The 19,937-nt window shown below is 38.8% G+C and overlaps 1 protein-coding gene across 2 annotated transcripts in view; it reads right to left on the reverse strand.

Moving 5' to 3' along the window:
* Positions 1-19,937, reverse strand: part of Srpx (sushi repeat containing protein, X-linked) — a 120,736-nt gene that overhangs the window by 27,754 nt on the left and 73,045 nt on the right. The window contains exons 2-4 of one of the 2 annotated variants that reach the window (XM_004645902.1): positions 14,650-14,709; positions 10,343-10,534; positions 8,189-8,365 (exon numbers count right to left, since the gene is read on the reverse strand). In XM_004645902.1, the coding sequence (XP_004645959.1) occupies positions 8,189-8,365; positions 10,343-10,534; positions 14,650-14,709 (429 nt within the window). The remainder of the gene's footprint in view (positions 1-8,188; positions 8,366-10,342; positions 10,535-14,649; positions 14,710-19,937) is intronic. The other variant, XM_004645903.1, reaches the window with a different exon arrangement.

The raw sequence follows: 19,937 nt of genomic DNA on the forward strand, positions 1-19,937 counted from the left end.
CATTTTATTTGGGGTAAGAAATTATGAAAAAAAATTGTTAACCAATTTTTGTTAACCTTTCATTATCCAAATTAATTTTCAATCTATGTCATGCTTCCATGAGGTGTGAATTAACAGTCATAATCCATTAACTTTAAATTGAATCACTACCACATTTTATTGAATCTCACTACTAATTGTGAGATGTATGCCAATTTCAGAGACATTAAAATGTGAAAAAATATGCCACGTAGAATTAATATTATAAGTGTAATAAGGAAATGGAAGGTGCTTTAAATGTACTCAAGGTGTCCAGTTTCAATTGTTACTTGAAAATGCCTTTTTAAAATCCATTTTTTACTATGATATGTTATAGATGACAGACTTTCACAATTCAGATGAGCATTTCACAGCTTTGATGAATCAGCAAGACAAGTAGACAATGCCTGCTGTCTGGTGGCTTAATACAGCTGCCAATTACTTTATAAAAAATATGTATTTATGAGAAAGAATTGATGGCACACATCTATAATTCCAGCACCCTGGGGGATTGAGACAGAAGGATCAGAAGGTCAAGCCTGGGCAATTTAATGATTTACAAAGACCTTGTCTCATATTTAAAAAGGGCTGGGGATATAAAGCAGTTCAATCCCAGTTCAAATATATATATATATATATATCCTTTAAGCAAAACAAGTGGAGCTGAGAAGTGCATATGAATTCCCATAGAGAAGTATTACTGCGCAATACCCATATTTTTTGGAAAGATACTATCAGAGACAAGAGAATCTCCCAGGCTCTCAGTCAGGCCAATTAAACATGTGCACAATATGCTGTTTTATTTTTCTGCCTCAACAGTATGTACTGACAGTGTGCGCAAACATATTCTGAAGTAGGTTATCTTGGCAGAATCTCAGTACTTCCCACAGGCAGCTGCTGTCTAACAGTGAACAATCAGAACCACTCAGCTTTTTCAGATGCCCCACTCATCCAAACTAGAAGCAAGGATAAATAAATCACCACAAATAATAGATATTATTTGTTGAATCCTTCCTATGTGCCCAGCCTATTATTTCACTGAATCCTGACAGTTGTTCATTAGACTGATTAATGTTACTACATAGCATTCCCGTTTAGACTGAGAACAATTTTATCTCATTGGAATTTCTTTGTGGTCTTGGATTATAAAGACACTATTATATATTTTCAATTTATTTTAATAAGTCAAATACTTCTGGGTGTATGCCTCCTATTCACTTAGTTTTTTGGGATTGCCTTTTCCATAAATCCTCGAAAGATTCACAACCAGACTTGATTCTAATGCATGCTCAAGCAACTGTCCTACCTGTCAGCTGATGAGACCAGTTGGCCTGTCCATCAGCCAATGCACCAGAGACTCCTCTATTATTCCCTAGTCATGACCACCATAGCTTTTACATGTGACAATCCGACTCCATGAATGAAGTGAACTAAGTTACTATAGAAACATAATTACTATTCTCTGTTCAGTCAGAATGCCTGCAGGCTGATTATTGTGTAGAAACCCTGAAACCTCAGGGAAAATTTTGGCCTCTGCTCTTTGCCCAATACACTAGAGACATCTGACAAGCTGACATCTGACAAACCTTTTATGTACTTCACTTCACTGTCTGCTTATAAAACCTAGGGAAAAAAAATAGTCTGCAGTGTTTCAACTGTTGCAGCTGAACTACTTACATGGGAAACTTGAACATGTGTAACAAAGGTGGTAGTGAAAACAAGAAGAACGTTCAAAAGGACAAGTCTTATCCAAGAACTAACAATAAAAAGCAAGGAAAGTTACCCTAAGCTGGTTCTAGTTCTAGGCTTTTCCAGAGTCTGGCACTTTTAGATTTCACTAGCTTGGAAGCCAGCTGTCATGTAAAGCAATACAATAAAGAAGTCATGTAAAAAACATAACATCAAGAACGAGAGTGAAAATGAAGCAGACAGGCAGGCAGACAGACAGAGAGACAGACTCCAGCCAATAGAGCTTACCCCAACTGAGGTGCCAGATATCTGAGGGAAGGCATCTTGGATCCTCCAGCCATGTTCAGTCATTACTAAACGTAGTAGAGATAAGCCATCCCCATGCAGCCCTGCCCCAAATTCCAATCCAGAGAATCTTTGGCTGAAACATAGTTCTTCGAAACCACTGTGTTCTATTGTACAGAAATAGGTCAGTGAAATACACACATGTGAATTTCAGGCTGGTGATTGAGGAAGGACAGTTCATTTCACGGGGGCATAGGAAGTTAGTGACTTCCAAAGACAAAGCAAACCTAGCCACTGAAAATTCATCCAGTTGTTTGCTTTCCCCGGTCATAGCACAATCCCTGTGGATGGCACTGGAAAGTGATTCTATTTCTTTGGCACCATAAGATTTATAAGAACTTTCCAGAAAAGACAAGAGACACAGGAAGTGAAGCAATCAAATCCAAAATTCAAATTCAGCATTTTCACCTAAAGGACGCCCAACTAAAAATTTTCTAGCAATTCCTTTATATTACAGTAGGCCACGAATAGTCTGCCTGTTCAGTATGCACTGGCAAGACATGTAAGGTAAAAGCTGGATCAATATCCTCACCTATCAAATTATTTCAAAACTATAATTAGATTCCTGAAAGTTTGCAAAAGAACATGTATTTATCAATCCCTACCCAAATTAGCATAATTTAAAATCATCTGCTAGATTCATTTTTAGCACCAGTAATGATTTATTATCAACTGAATCATGCATTGCAGCCCAACAATTGTTCCTATGGGTCACTAGGTAAACCCATCTGTTAGACAGTTGGGAGGCAAGGAAAGTGCACCATCAACTTGTATATTTTAAGTCACAGAGACATTTTATTCTAAAACTCCACTGGCGTTAATAAATCTCCATCTAGCCTGTAGAGAATACAAAATGAGAAGTGAGCAATTCAAACACCAAGTTGGCTTGTATATTGTCCCTTGTTAAAGCAACTAAATGGTTACTTCTGCTCTCAAAAGACTTTTCTTGGGTTTTCTTCATCCATGGTTTTATTTTATTTAGTTTGTGAGACAGGGTCTCACTATGTAGCTCAGGTTGGTCTTGAACTCACTGTGTAGCCCAGGCTGACTTTGTGATGTCCCTACCTCAGCCTTCCAAGTGCTAGGATTACAGGGATGCATGAGTCCTTGCTCATCCATGGTATTGAAATCATATTTAAATTTTTCTTCTCTTTCTAGCATAGAAAACTATGTTATGCTAGAGGAGAATTTGTGTGTCCACTGAAAACCTGGTCTTTAAATGAGGCCTCCTAATTCCAATTGTTCAATGTTTTTTGTAACCAAAAATAACTAAAAATAGAAATAATATCTCCCCAAACAGTAGTTTCATTTCTTTTTTATTTTTAAATTTTTATTTTTATTAGTAGTTTCATTTCAAAAAAAAAGGTTTTGTATCAATGGAAGTTGTGGTTCTTTGCATACATTATCTTCTGCCATTTTCAGTGTGGTCTTTTTGTTTTGTTTTGTTTTGTTTTGTTCCTACATTTAATTATCTATATCCATTTCTGAAATGACCATGAATTTAAGTCTCTACCAGAATGCAGTCAGAATAAGAGAATTAATTTTAACTTATTACACTTTCAAATTAGCTAGCCCACAATGTTCTCTTTTTCCTCCCAGCCTGAAAGGTCTGATTTTCTCAGCACTCAGCACAGTGCTAGCCAAGATGTGCTGCTCCAGGCTGTGTGGAAACCTGAGAACTACTAAGTCACCATGCGTCAGCTCTGAAAATAGGTTGAAGCTCTGAGTTATACTCAAGGACTGCCTATCCTTGCCAACACACAAACCAACTTATAAAACTAATTTAATGCACTCAAAGCCAAAGCAGTAAATGATATTGCTGGAGCAAAATTCATTTGACAAACTCCAGCTTGCCTGTCACCCAAATAAAATTTTAAAAAAAAAGCATTGCTTGATTGCTTTGTCTATTCCTTTTTATTTCCCCTGGGAGCTTTAAACTTTCTTGTGGCTTCCTTCACTCCTTTCCACCTCTGTCACCCAGTTCATGCACAATTCCCCACCCCAACCCCAAATTTGCTCATATTTTGTCTTGGCAAACTGAAAGAGAAATCTTGTGATCTCAAGGTGCATCTCTTAGTTCCTCTCTCTCCCTCTGGGAAGGTTCCAGGACCATCTGGAACGGCTTTATACACACTTGACACTTTTTGAGAACAATCAGCGCTTCTTTCCATTGTTGCACACAATTGGGAAAACTGAAAAGTACGATCTGTGGAATGCTCTGCCAAAACTTGCTTAGTGGAAAGAGCTTTGAGCTTCTTCTCTCCTACAATTATGCATGTCTGTGCCTTTCTATGTAATGGAACAAATTCATTTTTTCACCCTTTGGGTTTGTTTTATTTTTCTATCTTTTATTCATTTTAATGAGAAAAAAGATAAATCTTGATGAGACAGTTTCAAAACAGGTTAGTAGCACAGTTACAACAATTAATACATTGCATATTGTTATCTTTGTAGTAGTTATTCAGAGGACAAGATGTAGACATGATATTTTGTCTAAACAATATTAGTACAAATCTTTCTTCTCATTGAACTAAGAGAAAGTAGCTATATATCTATCCCAACTATCTTGTATATACACATATATTATTTTTCACTACAAAATGGTCCTTCATTTATATCCCCCCCTTTTTTTTTGTTTTGTCAGAGATGGGTGTTACACTGAAGTTAGAGAAGCTGTCCTTTGGTTAGGTTTTAAGAGCTAATTTGCACATATTGAAGTGCAGGGAGGCACTAAGAGCAGCATCTGTGAGCTACTCTTCTGATCAGAGCAGCTGGTCTTGGACAGTGTCCTTCAAGAGGAGCATGTCCAGAATTTACCCTTCTCAGGGCACTTTGCCTACTCCTGTTAAGCAGAACAACTGGGCAGGCTTGTTTTCAATAAGCACTATAAGATTCAGAAATCCAAATCCTTAGAGAAACAGGGTTGTGACGCACATTCTGCTAACAATCAGTTTTGCTATAATGACCCTTTACTGACAGCATGAAAGTGCCAGATTACACTGTCAGCGGGAATAGGTGCCAGAGAGGTCCATGAAGGGGAGGCAGAACAGAAAGGAGAAACACACCATTGTTCCCTAGCAGCTTCAGTGAGTATGTCCGGAGCTCCGTATTTCCCATCAGTCTTGACAGAGGCAGAAATGTCAGCATCGGTGTGGATTTAGGGCCTTAGGGGTGGCAATACCACCCCATTTTTCCTCTCCAACCCTTAGTCAGTAATGATATTCAGTTGTAATGATTATAGCATTTTTTTCTTTCTTCAGCTTTTCCTATTCTTTTATACCCAAAACTCTTATATTAAATTTCCCTGTGTTTGAAATGTCTAATGTGGTTTCTATTGCCAGGATTACTGGCCAATATAAATGCCTACCAGAAGAGAAGACTACAACAAATGTAAGTCTGATATTTGAACCTATTGTTCTTGTCTAATAGATTCAAAGTATAGTCCAGGCTGTGAATTTGATATAAAATGGCTTGGATATCATCTTCAGGCTGATTCCTTGGACACATAACTTCTGAAGCAGAATAGTTAATGCCACCAGCAAAGGCAGTAGGCACAGTGAGGGAATTGCCATTATGGAGACTCTCCAGGCCAGGATAATTGCGTGGCATCAGCCTCTGAGGGGTGGCTTCAATTTTCATCTTATACTTGAAATGAAATGTGCAAACACTGAGAAGTTAGGAAGGAGTCCTTGAGGTAAAGCACATCAGCAGACCAAGCTAAACGTGGACAGACACAAGCAGGGAAGATCTAGACTCCCATGGCCAGCTGCCTTTGCACCTTAGGACCTGAGCTATCCTTGAATTCAGAGACTTTAGGCCTGAAGGAGCTGGAGATATAGCCTGAAGCTATATCTCTGTGAAAGCTCAAGCAAATCAAGGAACCTTTTGGGTTTCATCTACAGAATGGGTAGTTGGACTGGAATGTTCTCTAAGAGTAGATCCTGGCAGCTCTCCGTTTATTATGAGTAAATGCTCCCACCCCCAACCCCAGGACAGTGGTTCTTAACCACTTGGATTAACTCAAAAAATACAAGTACAGCCACCTTTCTGATTCAGTAGGGGGAAAGGAATGTGAGAATTTGCATTGCTAATAAGTTCCTGCTGCTGCTGCTGCTGCTGCTGCTGCTGCTGCTGCTGCTGCTGCTTCCAGAGCCACGCCACACTATAAGAACCAATCAATGTCCCACAAACCCAGAGTAAGGTAAAATATCTAATTTCTTCCTGCTAAGCAAACTGAATGCCTACTGACCACCAGTCAAGAACAAAGAAATTATGTCTGCCAACTGCAATGCATATACATGTTCTCTGCGGGATTCCCTCTGGAAATGTCAATAATTCTCCTCAATGCTATACAGCAGAACCTCCGGCTGACCTGTCAGACATGTACTAGAGTTCTGCCAGCCTGCAGTTGCCTCAGAAGCAACCCAAGAAAGAGACAAAAGCCATACAGAAGCCATAAGCTGTCCTTGCAGCCCTTCTATTTCTCTAATTTTTGGTCTGCAAACTTAGGTTGCTAAACCTCCAGAAGAGAAGCTTATTATTACCCTGCATCTTATGCAGTTGGATTTAACCTCATTATCTGTCTGAATATCAAGCATTTTAGGCATAACATGGAAGAGGTATTTTCCATCAAGTATTGATACGTTAAACATTAAGCCCCTACAGAATAAGGAGATAAAAATTTTAAAAATGAAAAATATTTAAAGAATATGAATAAGCAATTACATATTTTACACAGAAATTTAGCCAACATTTTGACCATAGCCTTTCGAGGTCAGTGAAGACTCAGGACATAGGAGAACCTGTACTGTAACATCATGTAACTCAGTTGTGTCCCAAATTTTCTGATCAAGGAGATTATGGGGCCACAGAGGAAAGTGATTGATGATGTAGAGTGTGCCTAAGGAGAGTCACATGGAGAGAAAACATTCTCTCAGGCTTTCACAGAGAGCAAATTGGCCAAGCTATGGCCGTGACTCGTCCACATGGCTGACACTGACAAAGGTTCTACAGTCTGAGGTACAGGATCTCAGGATAAATCCTGAGGGGATTTCACTGACCTTATCAGATCCAAAAGCTACAACTCTTGTTGCATAGGTCTTGCTTTTCCTTGGTCTTAACCACCCAGCAGAAAAGTATAAAAACGAGGTATATAAAGTAAAGCCATATTAATATGCTGAGCTGTGAAAGACTCAAGTCAACAACTTCTGTGGATAACCCACTACTCTTGTGGACTGCTGCACTGTGTTGGATTGTTTTGCTCAATTCACCCAGCTATAGTATTTAGATGCCAATAGAATACCCATTTCTGACAGGACTAAACAAAAAAAGGGGATACAAAGGAAGGACCATTTTATATCTGTATATGCAGAATAGTTAGGATAGATATACAGCTACTTTTTCTTAATGCATTGAGAAGAAAGATTTGTACCAATAGTGTTTGGACAGGATATCATGTCTGCATCTTGTACTATGGATAAGCACTAAGAAGATAACAATGTACAATGTATTAATTATTGAAACTGTCCTATTAATCAGTTTTGAAACTGTCTTATTGATATTTGTTTCTTAATAAAATAAAAAAATAAATTGATACAGAGAAAAAGATGAATAACTACGATGAAGACAACAATATGCAATGTATTAATTATTGTAACTATCCTGATAACCTGTTTTGAAACTGTTTCATTGTTATTTTATCTTTTTTTCTCATTAAAATGAATTTAAAAAATTTTACAAAAGAAACAAAGCTTTGTACATAAGGGGGGGGGGAAGTAGGGTTGAAGGGAGGGGAGAGGAATGGGGGAAAAATAAGAATCAAGATTCATCATGTGCTTGTATAAATTCCCAATGATGAGTATGCATATCTGTATTGTACCAATGAACTTAATAAAAATGGAAAAATAGAAAAAAAAAAAAAACAGAATCCATAAGCTTTGAAGGCAGCTCTAAGAAAGAGACTGAGTTTAGGTCAAAAGCTTAACCAGGGAGCAAGGAATGAAATCTACTGAAAGCAGAACTGAGTGCTTGTGCTTCACATGTAGAACATTGATACTGGCATTAAAATCTACCATGTGAACACCCATGGCTCCACCCTCCCAAAGCACTGTACTGAGAGCCAGGGGCATTTTCTTACCCACACAGGTGGCCGGTCGGCCACTCCAGGCCTTGTTGTCCATACAGGTGACTGTCTGCTCCCCTTTCAGTGTGTATCCTGGTGAACAATAATACTCACACCGGGAATTAAAGTAGGCACCATCTATACACTTAAAGCCTCCATTTGTTGGCATGGAGAGGGTAGGACATCTCTTTTCTGTAAAAAAAAAAAAAATCAGATATTCAATATTTCTTTATTTTTGTCCACTGAGTGAGTTTCAGAATTCAGAAACTATAAACAAACAAAGAGGAGCTCACTGAAATCTAGAGAAACAGTGATTGGATATGTGTACATCTCACAGAAAGACACAGTTTCAAGTTCCACACAGGCTTAGGGCAAAGCTACTATCTTAGGCTGAGTTTGCCAGAAGCAAAACCTGAGATAAGGATTTGTGCGCCAGTGGTCTGGTAAGAAAGTCTCTCAGGGAGACCAATGAGGAGATGATGAAGCCAAGCAGAGAAGGGAGGGAGCCAAAGAGGAATCTTAATAGCTGCTAGTGAAAAGAGTCACTGTTGGTTGAAATTTATATACTGATAATGTATATTGAGAAATAGATTATATCATTAGTTTCAACATAATTCTATGATTTCTCATCCTGAATATCATATGGATTAGTAATATATTGTGTTGGAAATTAGATTAATAATGTATTTGTACTGCATAAATATAACCATTAATTCCAAACTTACATTAAACTGAACAAAATAAAAATAAAATAAACAAAGAGAAATCACAGGCAGTCAATCCCAGTCCCAGCTGCTGCTGAGGAGCTCTGTCTCTGGAGGGTCAAGGACAGCTCCAAGTCTGTCTACCTCCAGGCAAAGGCTGGGCCTTTCTTAATCCTTTAACACTCAGTCCTTGAGCAACTAAAGGCTGCCCAAGGAGATGCTTTTCCTCCTAAGATTTGTTTAAAAATAGCAGTCCTCTGAAAGAGCAGTTTCTTCTTCCTCTGAACAAAGTGAAGGTGCAAGTCTTTAAAGGGCAAGGTAAAAAATAATAATAATAAATAATTTTTTAAAAAGGGCAAGACACTCAGAAGCTGGAAAATCAATACCTGGAACTGATGAAAGGACACCAGGGAGATCTTGAGGAAATGTTGCTTGAGTTTCTAGTCCATCACCTAGCTCTATAGAGTTCATGCTCTGGATCACATGGCTACAAATGTGAATCTCAGTCTCCTCAACAATGAAGATTTTTTATTTTGTTTTTCTGTATTTTAGGGAAGGTTCTACAGGGTGTTCAGGGTCTCACTACTAGATTGGACTCATAGTGATCTGCTTGCTTACACCCTCCCAAGAACTGGGATCACAGGCACAGGAGCCACCACACCCAGTCTCAACTGCTGTCTCAGCACTCCCCGAGGGCGGGTCCGGCATAGCAGGCCAGGGGATTGAGTCCCCCCTCCCTCCTGCCCCTGCGCCTGCTTGCAGGGGCTTTAATCTGCTGAGCTATTTGGCTGGCCCACAACAATGAAGTTAAAACAATGGCACCCATATGGAGAGCATTTTGCAAATTTTGAATGTGTATGAAAGACTTTGAGAAATGCACTAGTTCTCAAAGTGGTGGCTATTTTGAATAACAAAGACCTCTAAAATGTGCTTCAATAGTACTGTGCCATGTGTAGCTTTTCAAAGAAGAGAACACTTGTCCCCAAGCCACCTCTGGAAATGCTTCCTCAGAAACACTCCTTTCATGCATTATGGATAACTTCTTCAGTGATGCTTTGCTGTCTCCTTAAGCCTTATTCTTGAATGAGGGCTCTTCTTGTTCTACCTTAAGGTCTACACCTCCTCCCAGCTATGTGCTATTCTATGAGACCTTTCATGGCAGAGCCTTGTGTGTCTTATTTGTCTTTAAATTCCCAACACCTCTTCAGGATCCATCACTTGCTGAGCAAACATCACTTACTTGCTGAGCAAATCTCTTTTGTGTTGGTTCCCCAAACAGCTGATTGTACCCTTCTCCCTGAAAGAAGCCATCACCCTTCAGTCATATCTTAGAAACCCACTGGTTTCAGTTCACAGGACAGCTTTTCTCATCAATGTTCAGTAAAAAGACAAGTCCCTGTCTCAGAACAAAGGAACTTTGGCTCTGAATGTCCTCAAGGATCTGGCACAGGGCTTGGCTACTCACGTTTGCAAATGACCTTGTGAGACCACCGCTTGTTTGACTGGCAGATCAGCTGGGAAGGGCCATGCAGCTCATATCCCTTCTTGCACCGAATGTCACACCTGGTTCCCAGTGCTGTTTTGTAGTATCCTCCTGGAGGGGCCCTGCAGTACACATCCCCATACTTTACTTTGATGGAAGAACACCATGGAGTGTCTATAGGTAGCAGAAACAAAGGAGGAAAGCAATAAGAAATGACATAGTCAAAAAACATGTTACCCTAATTCTTGTAGGGACGATGCTTCCAGGAGGGCTGTTTCCAGATATCGAACCTCTAATAGTGCCCTGTGTTTCTTTAGATGGCCTTGGATAAGCAGGTTGTGATCTAGGGACTAGGTGTCAGACATGGCTGAACATGAATGATTGTACCTCTGTAACTAGCTGTGTGACCCTGGACAAGTTGCCTCAGCTGTCTGAGTTACTACTTATGCCTATGCCACAGGGGTTTTATTTGGACTAAAGAAAAAATGCATATCAAGCACATAATACAGTGCTTGACCTTTCTAGTATTTTCTCAAACTACATCCATAAATCTCTTGGTAGTTATTAACATCAATCTGTACTCTAACTCTAGCCATCCAATAGTAGTATGTGGGGCTAAATCATGGTTAATTTGGATTGTTTCCCAGCTGTATCCATATTCTCTGTTTAAAAACTCACAGTACTATTGCTTACTAATTTGAACTAAGCTACAAATCCCAGGTTTTTGCAACAGCACGTATTTTAGCTTAAAGTCATAGAACAATTGCTTCCCAAAGGAGAGCAGACCCCTTCTTAGGATGTCCCCACTGAGGTAAGAGAGTGACACCCTTCCAGGACTTCAATGTTGTAGGGTGTTCTGACTTCAGTCTCATAACTGGATTCAGTCTCATAGCTTAGGATGACATCAATAAATCAGAACCTGACCCCTGAAAGGCATTCTCTGAGAGCTATAACATACAAGGGCAAAACTAGCTTATTTGTAGGGAACTTTTCCTGAACAATTTCCTGCCACCATGGGGACCAGAGGATGAACTCCCCGACATCTTCAAGGCTGGCAGTGCTATGAACAAGAGCAACTTCTTCACAGCTGCTGGATCTTCACTCACCCAAGTACCTGGCTGTCGGTGAGTGGGCTCAGGGCGCCATCATGTGGTCATGAAGGAGGACAGGCCCTGTGTCACTTTCTTTGAAGAGATTCTCCTCTGAGGACGGAACTTCTAAGTGCTTCTCAGCTACAAAAATGGGTGGTGTTGTCCAGATCTTCTAAATATGTCAACTTTTTTTACTTTGGTGGTTTCACATTCCCTTTGGCTAATACTTTTGTCATACAATTTTTTATTATTATTTTTTTCAGCAAGCAGAGAGTCCCACACTCAAAACTCAAGTAATACTCCCTGAATTTTCAGGGTGAAAGTGATGTTCTCATGTTTTACCCTAGAACTTAACAAATTCATGTGTATGTAGACTTGCAGAAGTTCAAACTGATCCTGCAGATTTTCCTTGAACAAGTGTCTTTCCTCTGAGAGTGACATAGACACCCTGTGTGCACTGCACATATTTTCCTAAATATATGTAACCTCTGCATAGACATACATCATAAATTCACCCACTTCAATACAATGTGCAACTAACAGATTTTGCTTTCTCTCTCTCTCCCAAGTTTTTAAATTGTTCTAAAAGTGCTCCCCACAATTCAAGACAGCATTGTCATTGGATGGATACTGTTTTCATTTATTTACAAAAGGAATTTCTTCTGAAGGATTTCCATAAACAAATCTTTTGGACATGTTTTGGCAGCTTAAACAGCTCTGCAGTGATAGTCATTAAAATGGCAGTGAGTGCCTTGAATATAAAGTATATGCAATCATGGGTTAAAGTGAAATTAGCATAATCTTTAACATAGATGTTTAGAAAAAGGAAGTTTTACTCAGTAGGAATCTAAATGGATTACTTAGAAAGACTTGTTCCCTGGGCCAATGTGGTAAGCACTGTAGTTAAGTGGAGTTCACAGGATAGGTAGCATGCTGTAGCAGACTAAGCAGTTCAGTAGCAAACTCTTCATGAGGCTAAACGCCTGCTCAGATCAAAACTGTGTGACTGGGCAAGTCACATTCTCTCTGTAAATATGGGACAATATTAACATAAGCGTATGTGAATCTCCCCTTCCCTCTATTAGTATAACTATGTAATGCCATTCCAAGTAAAACAATCAAAAGTGATGCTTGCCCCATACTTGGAAAACAATAAATGTTGATTAAATTTCTCTTTCTTGTTTTTCATCCTAATTTAATTTAATGAAGACACACTGAGCACATACTTTGTGCCAGACACTGTGCAGTGACCCAAGATTCTAAAGCTAAACATTCTGTTAATAACGGCTCACCTCCAACTTTTAAAACTAAAACATTTCAGGGCTGAGACTATAGCTTAGTGGTAGATCAGGTGTGAGTTCCAGGGTTTCACTGCCTGATACTGTAGAACAATTTTAAACAATTTTATTGTATACTTGTGCAGTGTATAAGATGTTATACTGATATGCATATGTATAGTGAAATGATCAGTATGGACAAGCAATTTAACTGACAATGTGAAGGATTTCCTAAGAAGGATCTATTCTCCAGTACTCAAGGCAAGTTCTAGAAGAGTACTGAACATATTTTATCTATCTGGTTTACCTTCTGCTTTGCAATACTGTAGGATAAAAGTGGACCCAAGTAACAGTGACCCACAAAGAACTAGGCCATCCCGACTCATATGTAAAAGGGCACTGTACACACACATGTTTTAAAGATTTCCACAAGGGACTCAGACAGATTTGTTTTTAATAACTCTCAATCACTCTCCAGTGCTGTGATTACAGGGGTGCACCAGCAGGCCCGGACTCAGTGGCCAGCTCAGCATGTCTGGGGGCGGGCTGGAGTGCCATGTGGTACCAGGACCCAACGCTGGTTCCTGAGTTTGCCTAAGCAGGTACTTAGTCTGCTGAGTTATCTCACCAGCCCTCTGTTATTTATATCTCTCAAATTATATTTCTAGAAATTTCATTTGGGTCTTACAGTTTCAGTTTCTCTACTTATATTCTTTTTGTTTTTATTTACTATTAATATGCTATCCTGTATATTCTCAAGGACCAAATAAATAGTTTATTAAAATCATTGTTTGACAATCAAAAAAACCCTCTCAATTACCTAACACATTTTATGAGTAAGAGCATCTCTTTATGCCAAACATCCGATTAAGAAATTTGTGTTTTGCTTGATTGGTTAGGTTTTAAAGATAGGAATGACTTTTTGCATTCACAAGTCAAAGCAAACACGCTATGTGATAGGAACTGAACCTGGGCCTGGGCGCCAGATCCTAGTCTGCATTAGAAAGATTGCCTGCTTCTGTGAAATACAGCCTCTAGCTAAAGGTTAACCTGATGACCTACAGCCCAGACCTATCACAAAGGAGCAGTGTTCTCTTACCAGAACGTGGACAAATTTCTTGGACAACAAGCCACAACAGAACTTATTAACCAACTTTCTTCCAATGCTTTCTTCATTGTAAGAGGAATGAGTTTCAGAAAGAAAGCATCTAAGTTTACCTTTATTTTACGCAAAACTCTCGAAAGCTTCAGAGGAATGTTGAAGCAGTACAAATATTTGTGGACAAACTTACCTTAGCCTGTATAGAAGGTTCTTGATTAGGGTTTTTATACCTGTTGGGTGTGGATTGCTGGAAATGTGCAGAGATGTAATTCTTTATCATAAAATTTTATTTGAGCAACACACTTGAATATTTTAGAAGCCACGCTGGATGCAGAAACAGCATAATGAAATGAGCTTATGAAAATCAAGTTTTCTCATTCCCCATTTGGCTCCATAAATTAGCAGCACTGGGTCCAAATTGGACCTCAGGTGGTTTACTCTGGATAATTATGGCTAATGTATGAATCAGGCAGAATTGATGGCTTGATTTTCACTATCATCAGCTACAGCTTGCCTTTGCAGAAGTGAGGACAGTAAAGAAACTTAAGAGAATAAAATGACCATTTTATTCTGAAAGTGCTGAAATGCAGCACTTCAGAGATTTCCAAATGTTTTTTCTCTTTTTCCATTTTGCTTTTGCTTTCTTTTTTATTGGAAGTGGGAGCATATGTCCATTTATTTTAAAATATTTTTCCTGGATGGGTAATTTGAACTTCAATGCATTGCCTGGTCACTTTATTACGATTTGCTCCACAGGGCAAAAGGGAAGGTCCTCTTTATCTCAGCAGGTCCTCATCAGCACAGAAGCAAAGCATTCACCTTTATATCTAGTGTATGAGTACCCGACTCCATCGTCTTCTAGCGGTGAGTCTCCAGATCCTATAATAAAAAAAGAACAGAAACTGCAGCAAGAAAAGCCACATGGTCTGATGCATATTTCAAAGCATTGTTTCAGCGTAGTCCATGCAAGAAGTGCTATTAGAATGCAGAGCCAAGAGCAAAAGCTTCTATGGCCATTCAAGAAGGGAAACGGGCCTTCTCACAGTAAACCTGGCTGTACTGAGAGTGTCAGAGCCAATCAAAGTGAGCATGGAACCACTTTGGAATGACCACATGCCAAGTGAAGTTCTAGAATAGAAGAAGAGCATCAACTTCACTTTGAGAGGATGCCAGTGTATATGAATTTCACGCCAGGGGAGAGGCAGTAAAATGTGTGGGATCCATACACAACCCACAGTTTGTTCAGCAGATAAGGCAAACCCAGTAGAATTATTTAAAGCACCTAAAAACCTGTCTGATTCATGAAATTGATTTTGTTGGAGGATGAGGAAATAAATTAAATGTTTTACTTTAACGTCACAAAACTGCAAAGCTGTTTTCACACATTTGTAGGAAATGAGAATTTAAACAGATAATCTGTATGTTTATTAAGAACATCTCACCAAGTTGTCTTTAAAATATAATTTGTTAATGAATTTACCCTCCCAAAGAAAAGCAAAACATAGTCTCAGAGATGAAGTATGTATATAATTTTATGAAATTAACTCACTTAGAAGTTGAATCTAAATCATCCTTAGAATATTAAACACTGAATTCCAGTAAGTGGTAGACCCTTAATCCTTAAAGTGGCAGAAGCTTCCCAAACTCAAAACAGAATTCTTAAGTTTAGAGAACTCCCCTCTAGGCTTCAGAGTCCCATCACCGACCATTAAGTTTGCACTATATTGGCCACACATTTACTCACAGCTATCTGCAACCATAACAGACACAAACACTCTCTACTATGAAGTTATTCAAATTTCCATGCGTGATAAGATAGTATGTAAGTGGTCCCTATTCCATTGGTATTCTAAATGGGAGGTACACAGTGTGAAAACTGAAAGTGAAGAAGTGATGCCAGATGGACCATGTCCATTTGGAAGGACTCCTCAACTAGGGAAGCCCAGTTTTGTCTTGCTTTCGAAACCATTACTACTTTTTTTTAAGTTTATTTATTTAGTGTGTGTGTGTGTGTGTGTGTGTGTGTGGCCAGCTCAGCCCACCAGGGGGCGGCACTGGCTGGCATGTGGTGCTGGGGGATCGAACCGCGGTCCCTGTGCTTTGCTAAGCTTGTTCTAAGTAGGTGCTTTAGACCACTGAGCCATCTCACCAGCCCCAACCATTACTACTTTATTGCACATTTCTTCACCTGGTTCCTGGCCATCCAGGCCCTTAAAAAGGTTCCAGATTTGGCCAGTGAGATAGCTCAATGGTCTAATGTGCCTGCTTAGGCAAACTTAGGCAGGTGCAGGAAAATGTAGTTCAATCCCTAGCACCACATGCCACGCTGGCCCTACCTCTGGGGAAGGGCTAAGATGGCAAAATAAATAAATAAATAAATAAATAAGGCTACAGATTGTACTCTGAGTAACATTTTGGCCATTCTTTAAAGATTATGATGCACAGTACATTGACAAATTAATTATTTCTTTATGAATCTTTGTTTTACTTTTTCACAGCAGTAACAAGAATGCTTTTTAAAAAATGCTGTTTATATTTTCTTTACTAGTATCTACAAGCATTCAATTAAAAGAAAGAAAAATTACTACAGACTACTCATTATGACATACATATCAAAAAAAACCCAAAAACAAAAAACAAGGAAACCAGGAAAGCAACTAGAAATGTGTGTGAAAAGCCTATGCTCTATGCTCGGGGATGATTCTGAATATAGCATGCCACACCACTCCCCGACCCCCGGGCGTGGTGGCACATGCCTGTAATCACAGCATTGGGAAGGCTGAAACAGGAGGATCACTACAAGTCCAAACTGTATAGTGAGACCTTGTACCAAATATATTAAAAAAAAAAAGCCTATGCACAAATTTCCTGATCTGGTTATTTTGCTACTGGGAGTCTTTCCCAAGTAAGGAAAAAACATGTGACTCATTAAACACACATACACAACAACAACAAAAAAATTAAAATACAGCAGCAATCTCAGTTGCTTTCTCTCTCTTACACACACACACACACACACACACACACACCACCACCACCACCACCACCACCACCACCAGCACCATCACTATCACCACAACAACAATCATGCTCTCACTTTCACTCTCTTGCTTGCTGTCTCTCGTTCTCCCACTCTCTTGGTCTCTCACTCGCTGTCTCTCTCACACATACATGCACACACACTTCTTCTCAGCTGTCATCCTGGTTTAGTTGCCTTCAGTGTCTCATATGAATGACCTGCCATCTATTCCATGGAGCTCTGTTCAGCACTAGACACCACAGATAGCTCCTTTCTGATTCTCTTCTTCCTTTCTAAACTGGCTTAGGTAGCACCTCTCCATCAGCCTACCATTAGATGTAAGTGAAATTCAAGGGTATAGTCTTCGTTTCTGGCCTATCTCCAGACTATTTTCCTTCTTCCATCCCACTCATGTGTTTAACTAAAACTATACACCACATACTGAAGACAAATCCATTTTTCTAGGCTTACATTTTCTAAAAGCAACGATTTTCAACTATTTTTTAATAGCTCCATACTCATGTTTGCCCTGTGCAAAACCAGGCTCCTACTATCACCACCTACTCTATGAACACCCCAGTGTTTTCCACTTCATAAAATAAACACCAATTGTCAGATTATCTCAACCTTTTACAATATTTTCCTGACCTACTACATCCTACTTAGAGCAGAGACATTTCAAATCTACTTCAGAAACCAGTTTCAAATTCATTCCCAACTTTACATTTCAACTGTTATTGTCTTATTCCAAGTCAACAGTCTTGTTCTTTTTAAAGTGTTCAATATACTTAATGGAGTACAATATGTTGTTTTGATACATGTACACATTCAGTATTGATAAACTCAAGATAACATTATCAATCACTTCAGGCATACATATTTCCTCAAGGTGAAAACATATTTTAAATCTTCTAGTAATTTTTAAACATATAAGATATTACTGTTAATTATAGTCACTGTAGTTGCCATAGATTATTTCCATTATTCCTCCTTTGTAACTTTAACCCCAGTTCAGGTCTTAATAAGACCTTTACAATAGCCTCCTACTCAATCTCTCCCTATTACACCATATTCATATTCCCAAACTTCCCCCCCCAAAGAACCAACAAGGTGTACTTGAAAATGCATTCAGATTTAGTTATAAAAATAGTATCATTCACCTATGGAAACACATTTCATGTTTGAACATATCAAAAGGGTTAAATCTAAAGGCCACAATATCACATTTAAGGTACATTCAATGTAGTCCTAATCCAGCTGGACTTGGTGTGCAAATACTTTATAACTTCAGAACTTCTGGACTATTGCACCATGCTTTTTCATAAGAATGCTCTTTCTATTCAAAATTCTTTTTTCAATTGCCATTTCCATAACACCTCCCTGTATCCCCAACCATTTAAAGAAAAAAATCATGACAAATGACAGAAGAATTCAAGGTACAAATGGAATAGAACAAGAAAACAATATTCAAATCCAAAACTAAAATGTATCCTGCATTGGTGGGATAGTGGTGAGCATGGCTGCCTTCCAAAACTAAAATATAAGTTGAAAATACTGACATACCATCTTATAAAGCTATCATGCTATCAGGGGCCAGGTGTTCCATCCCCTGGCCTGCCATGCCTGCCCAGCACCAGGGGCATACTGAGACAGCAATTGAGACTGGGTGTGGTGGCACAAGACTGTAATCCCAGCTCTTGGGAGGCTGTAAACAGGTGGATCACTATGAGTCTGATCTACTAGTAAGACTCTGAACACACTGTAGAACCTTCCCTGAAATTAAAAAAAGCTATCATGGTATCAAATTAAAAAAAAATACAATACTACTGTTGAGTGGTTGATAAAATACACACTTTGTAGTCATTCACAGGAAGGTGAATTGATAGATTTTTCTATGAAATAACTTTAATCACATCTTTAACTGTAAAGATCTTTAACCTGAAGTTTGTATCCTAAATAGGCATTTAAAATAAGGACAGATATTTGTACATGTACAAGTCAAATAAAGAATAATTTTTGTAAGCAGAAAAGACAATGACAATTAAATATCGTACAACACAAGTGGTTAATCATACTATGATCCACTCATATAACATAATAATGCTCATTTTAAAATTTTGTTGGCACAGGAAAATGATTATTATAGAATATTGGACATTTGAATATTTGATATCCAAAGAATACAAAATGCTGTAAGATTTTTTTATTTTATTGAGAAACAAATATCAATGAGCAGATCAAAACTGAATACTAAGACAGTTTCAATAATTAATACACTGTACATTGTAATCTTCTTAGTGCTTATCCATAGTACAAAAAGCACACAGGATATCCTGTCCAAACACTATGACTACATATCTTTCTTCTCATTGAGTTAAGCAAAAGTAGCTGTATATCTATCCCAAATATTCTGTACATAAAAATACAAAATGGTCCTTCCTTTGTATCCCCTTTTTTTGTTTAGTCCTGTCAGAAATGGTTATTCCATTGGCATATAAATACTATAGGTGCATGAATTCAGCAAAACATTCCAACACAGTCCAGCAGTCCGCAATAGTAGTAGGTTATCCACAGAAGTTGTTGACTTGAGCCTTTCACAGCTCAGCATATTAACACAGCTTTACATTATATATCTCGTTTTTACACTTTTATGCTGGATAGTTAAGATCAAGATAAAGCAAAACCTATGTAACAAGAAATGTAACCTTTGTATCTGATAAGGTCAGTCAAGTACCCTCAGTGTTTAACCTGTAACCCTATACTAGATCCTTTGTCAATGTCAGCCATGTGGATGAGTCACAGCCATTGCTTGGCTAATTTTCTCTCTGTGAAAGCCTGAGAGAATTTTTTCTCTCCATATGACTCTCCTTAGGCACACTATACATCATCGGTCACATTCCTCTGTGGCTTCATAATCTCCTTGATCAGAAAATTTGGGACACAACGGAGTTACATGATGTTACAGTACAGGTTCTGCTATGTCCTGAGTCTTCACTGACCTTGAACGGTAGGGTCAAAATGTTGGCTGAGAGACCAAGTCCTAGCCCAGGTCCGGTGAGTGTGTGGAGAGCTTCCTGCTACCCTGCGC

This window comes from Octodon degus, unplaced genomic scaffold (genome assembly GCF_000260255.1).
Source record: "Octodon degus isolate 3935 unplaced genomic scaffold, OctDeg1.0 scaffold00243, whole genome shotgun sequence".
Lineage (NCBI taxonomy): Eukaryota > Metazoa > Chordata > Mammalia > Rodentia > Octodontidae > Octodon > Octodon degus.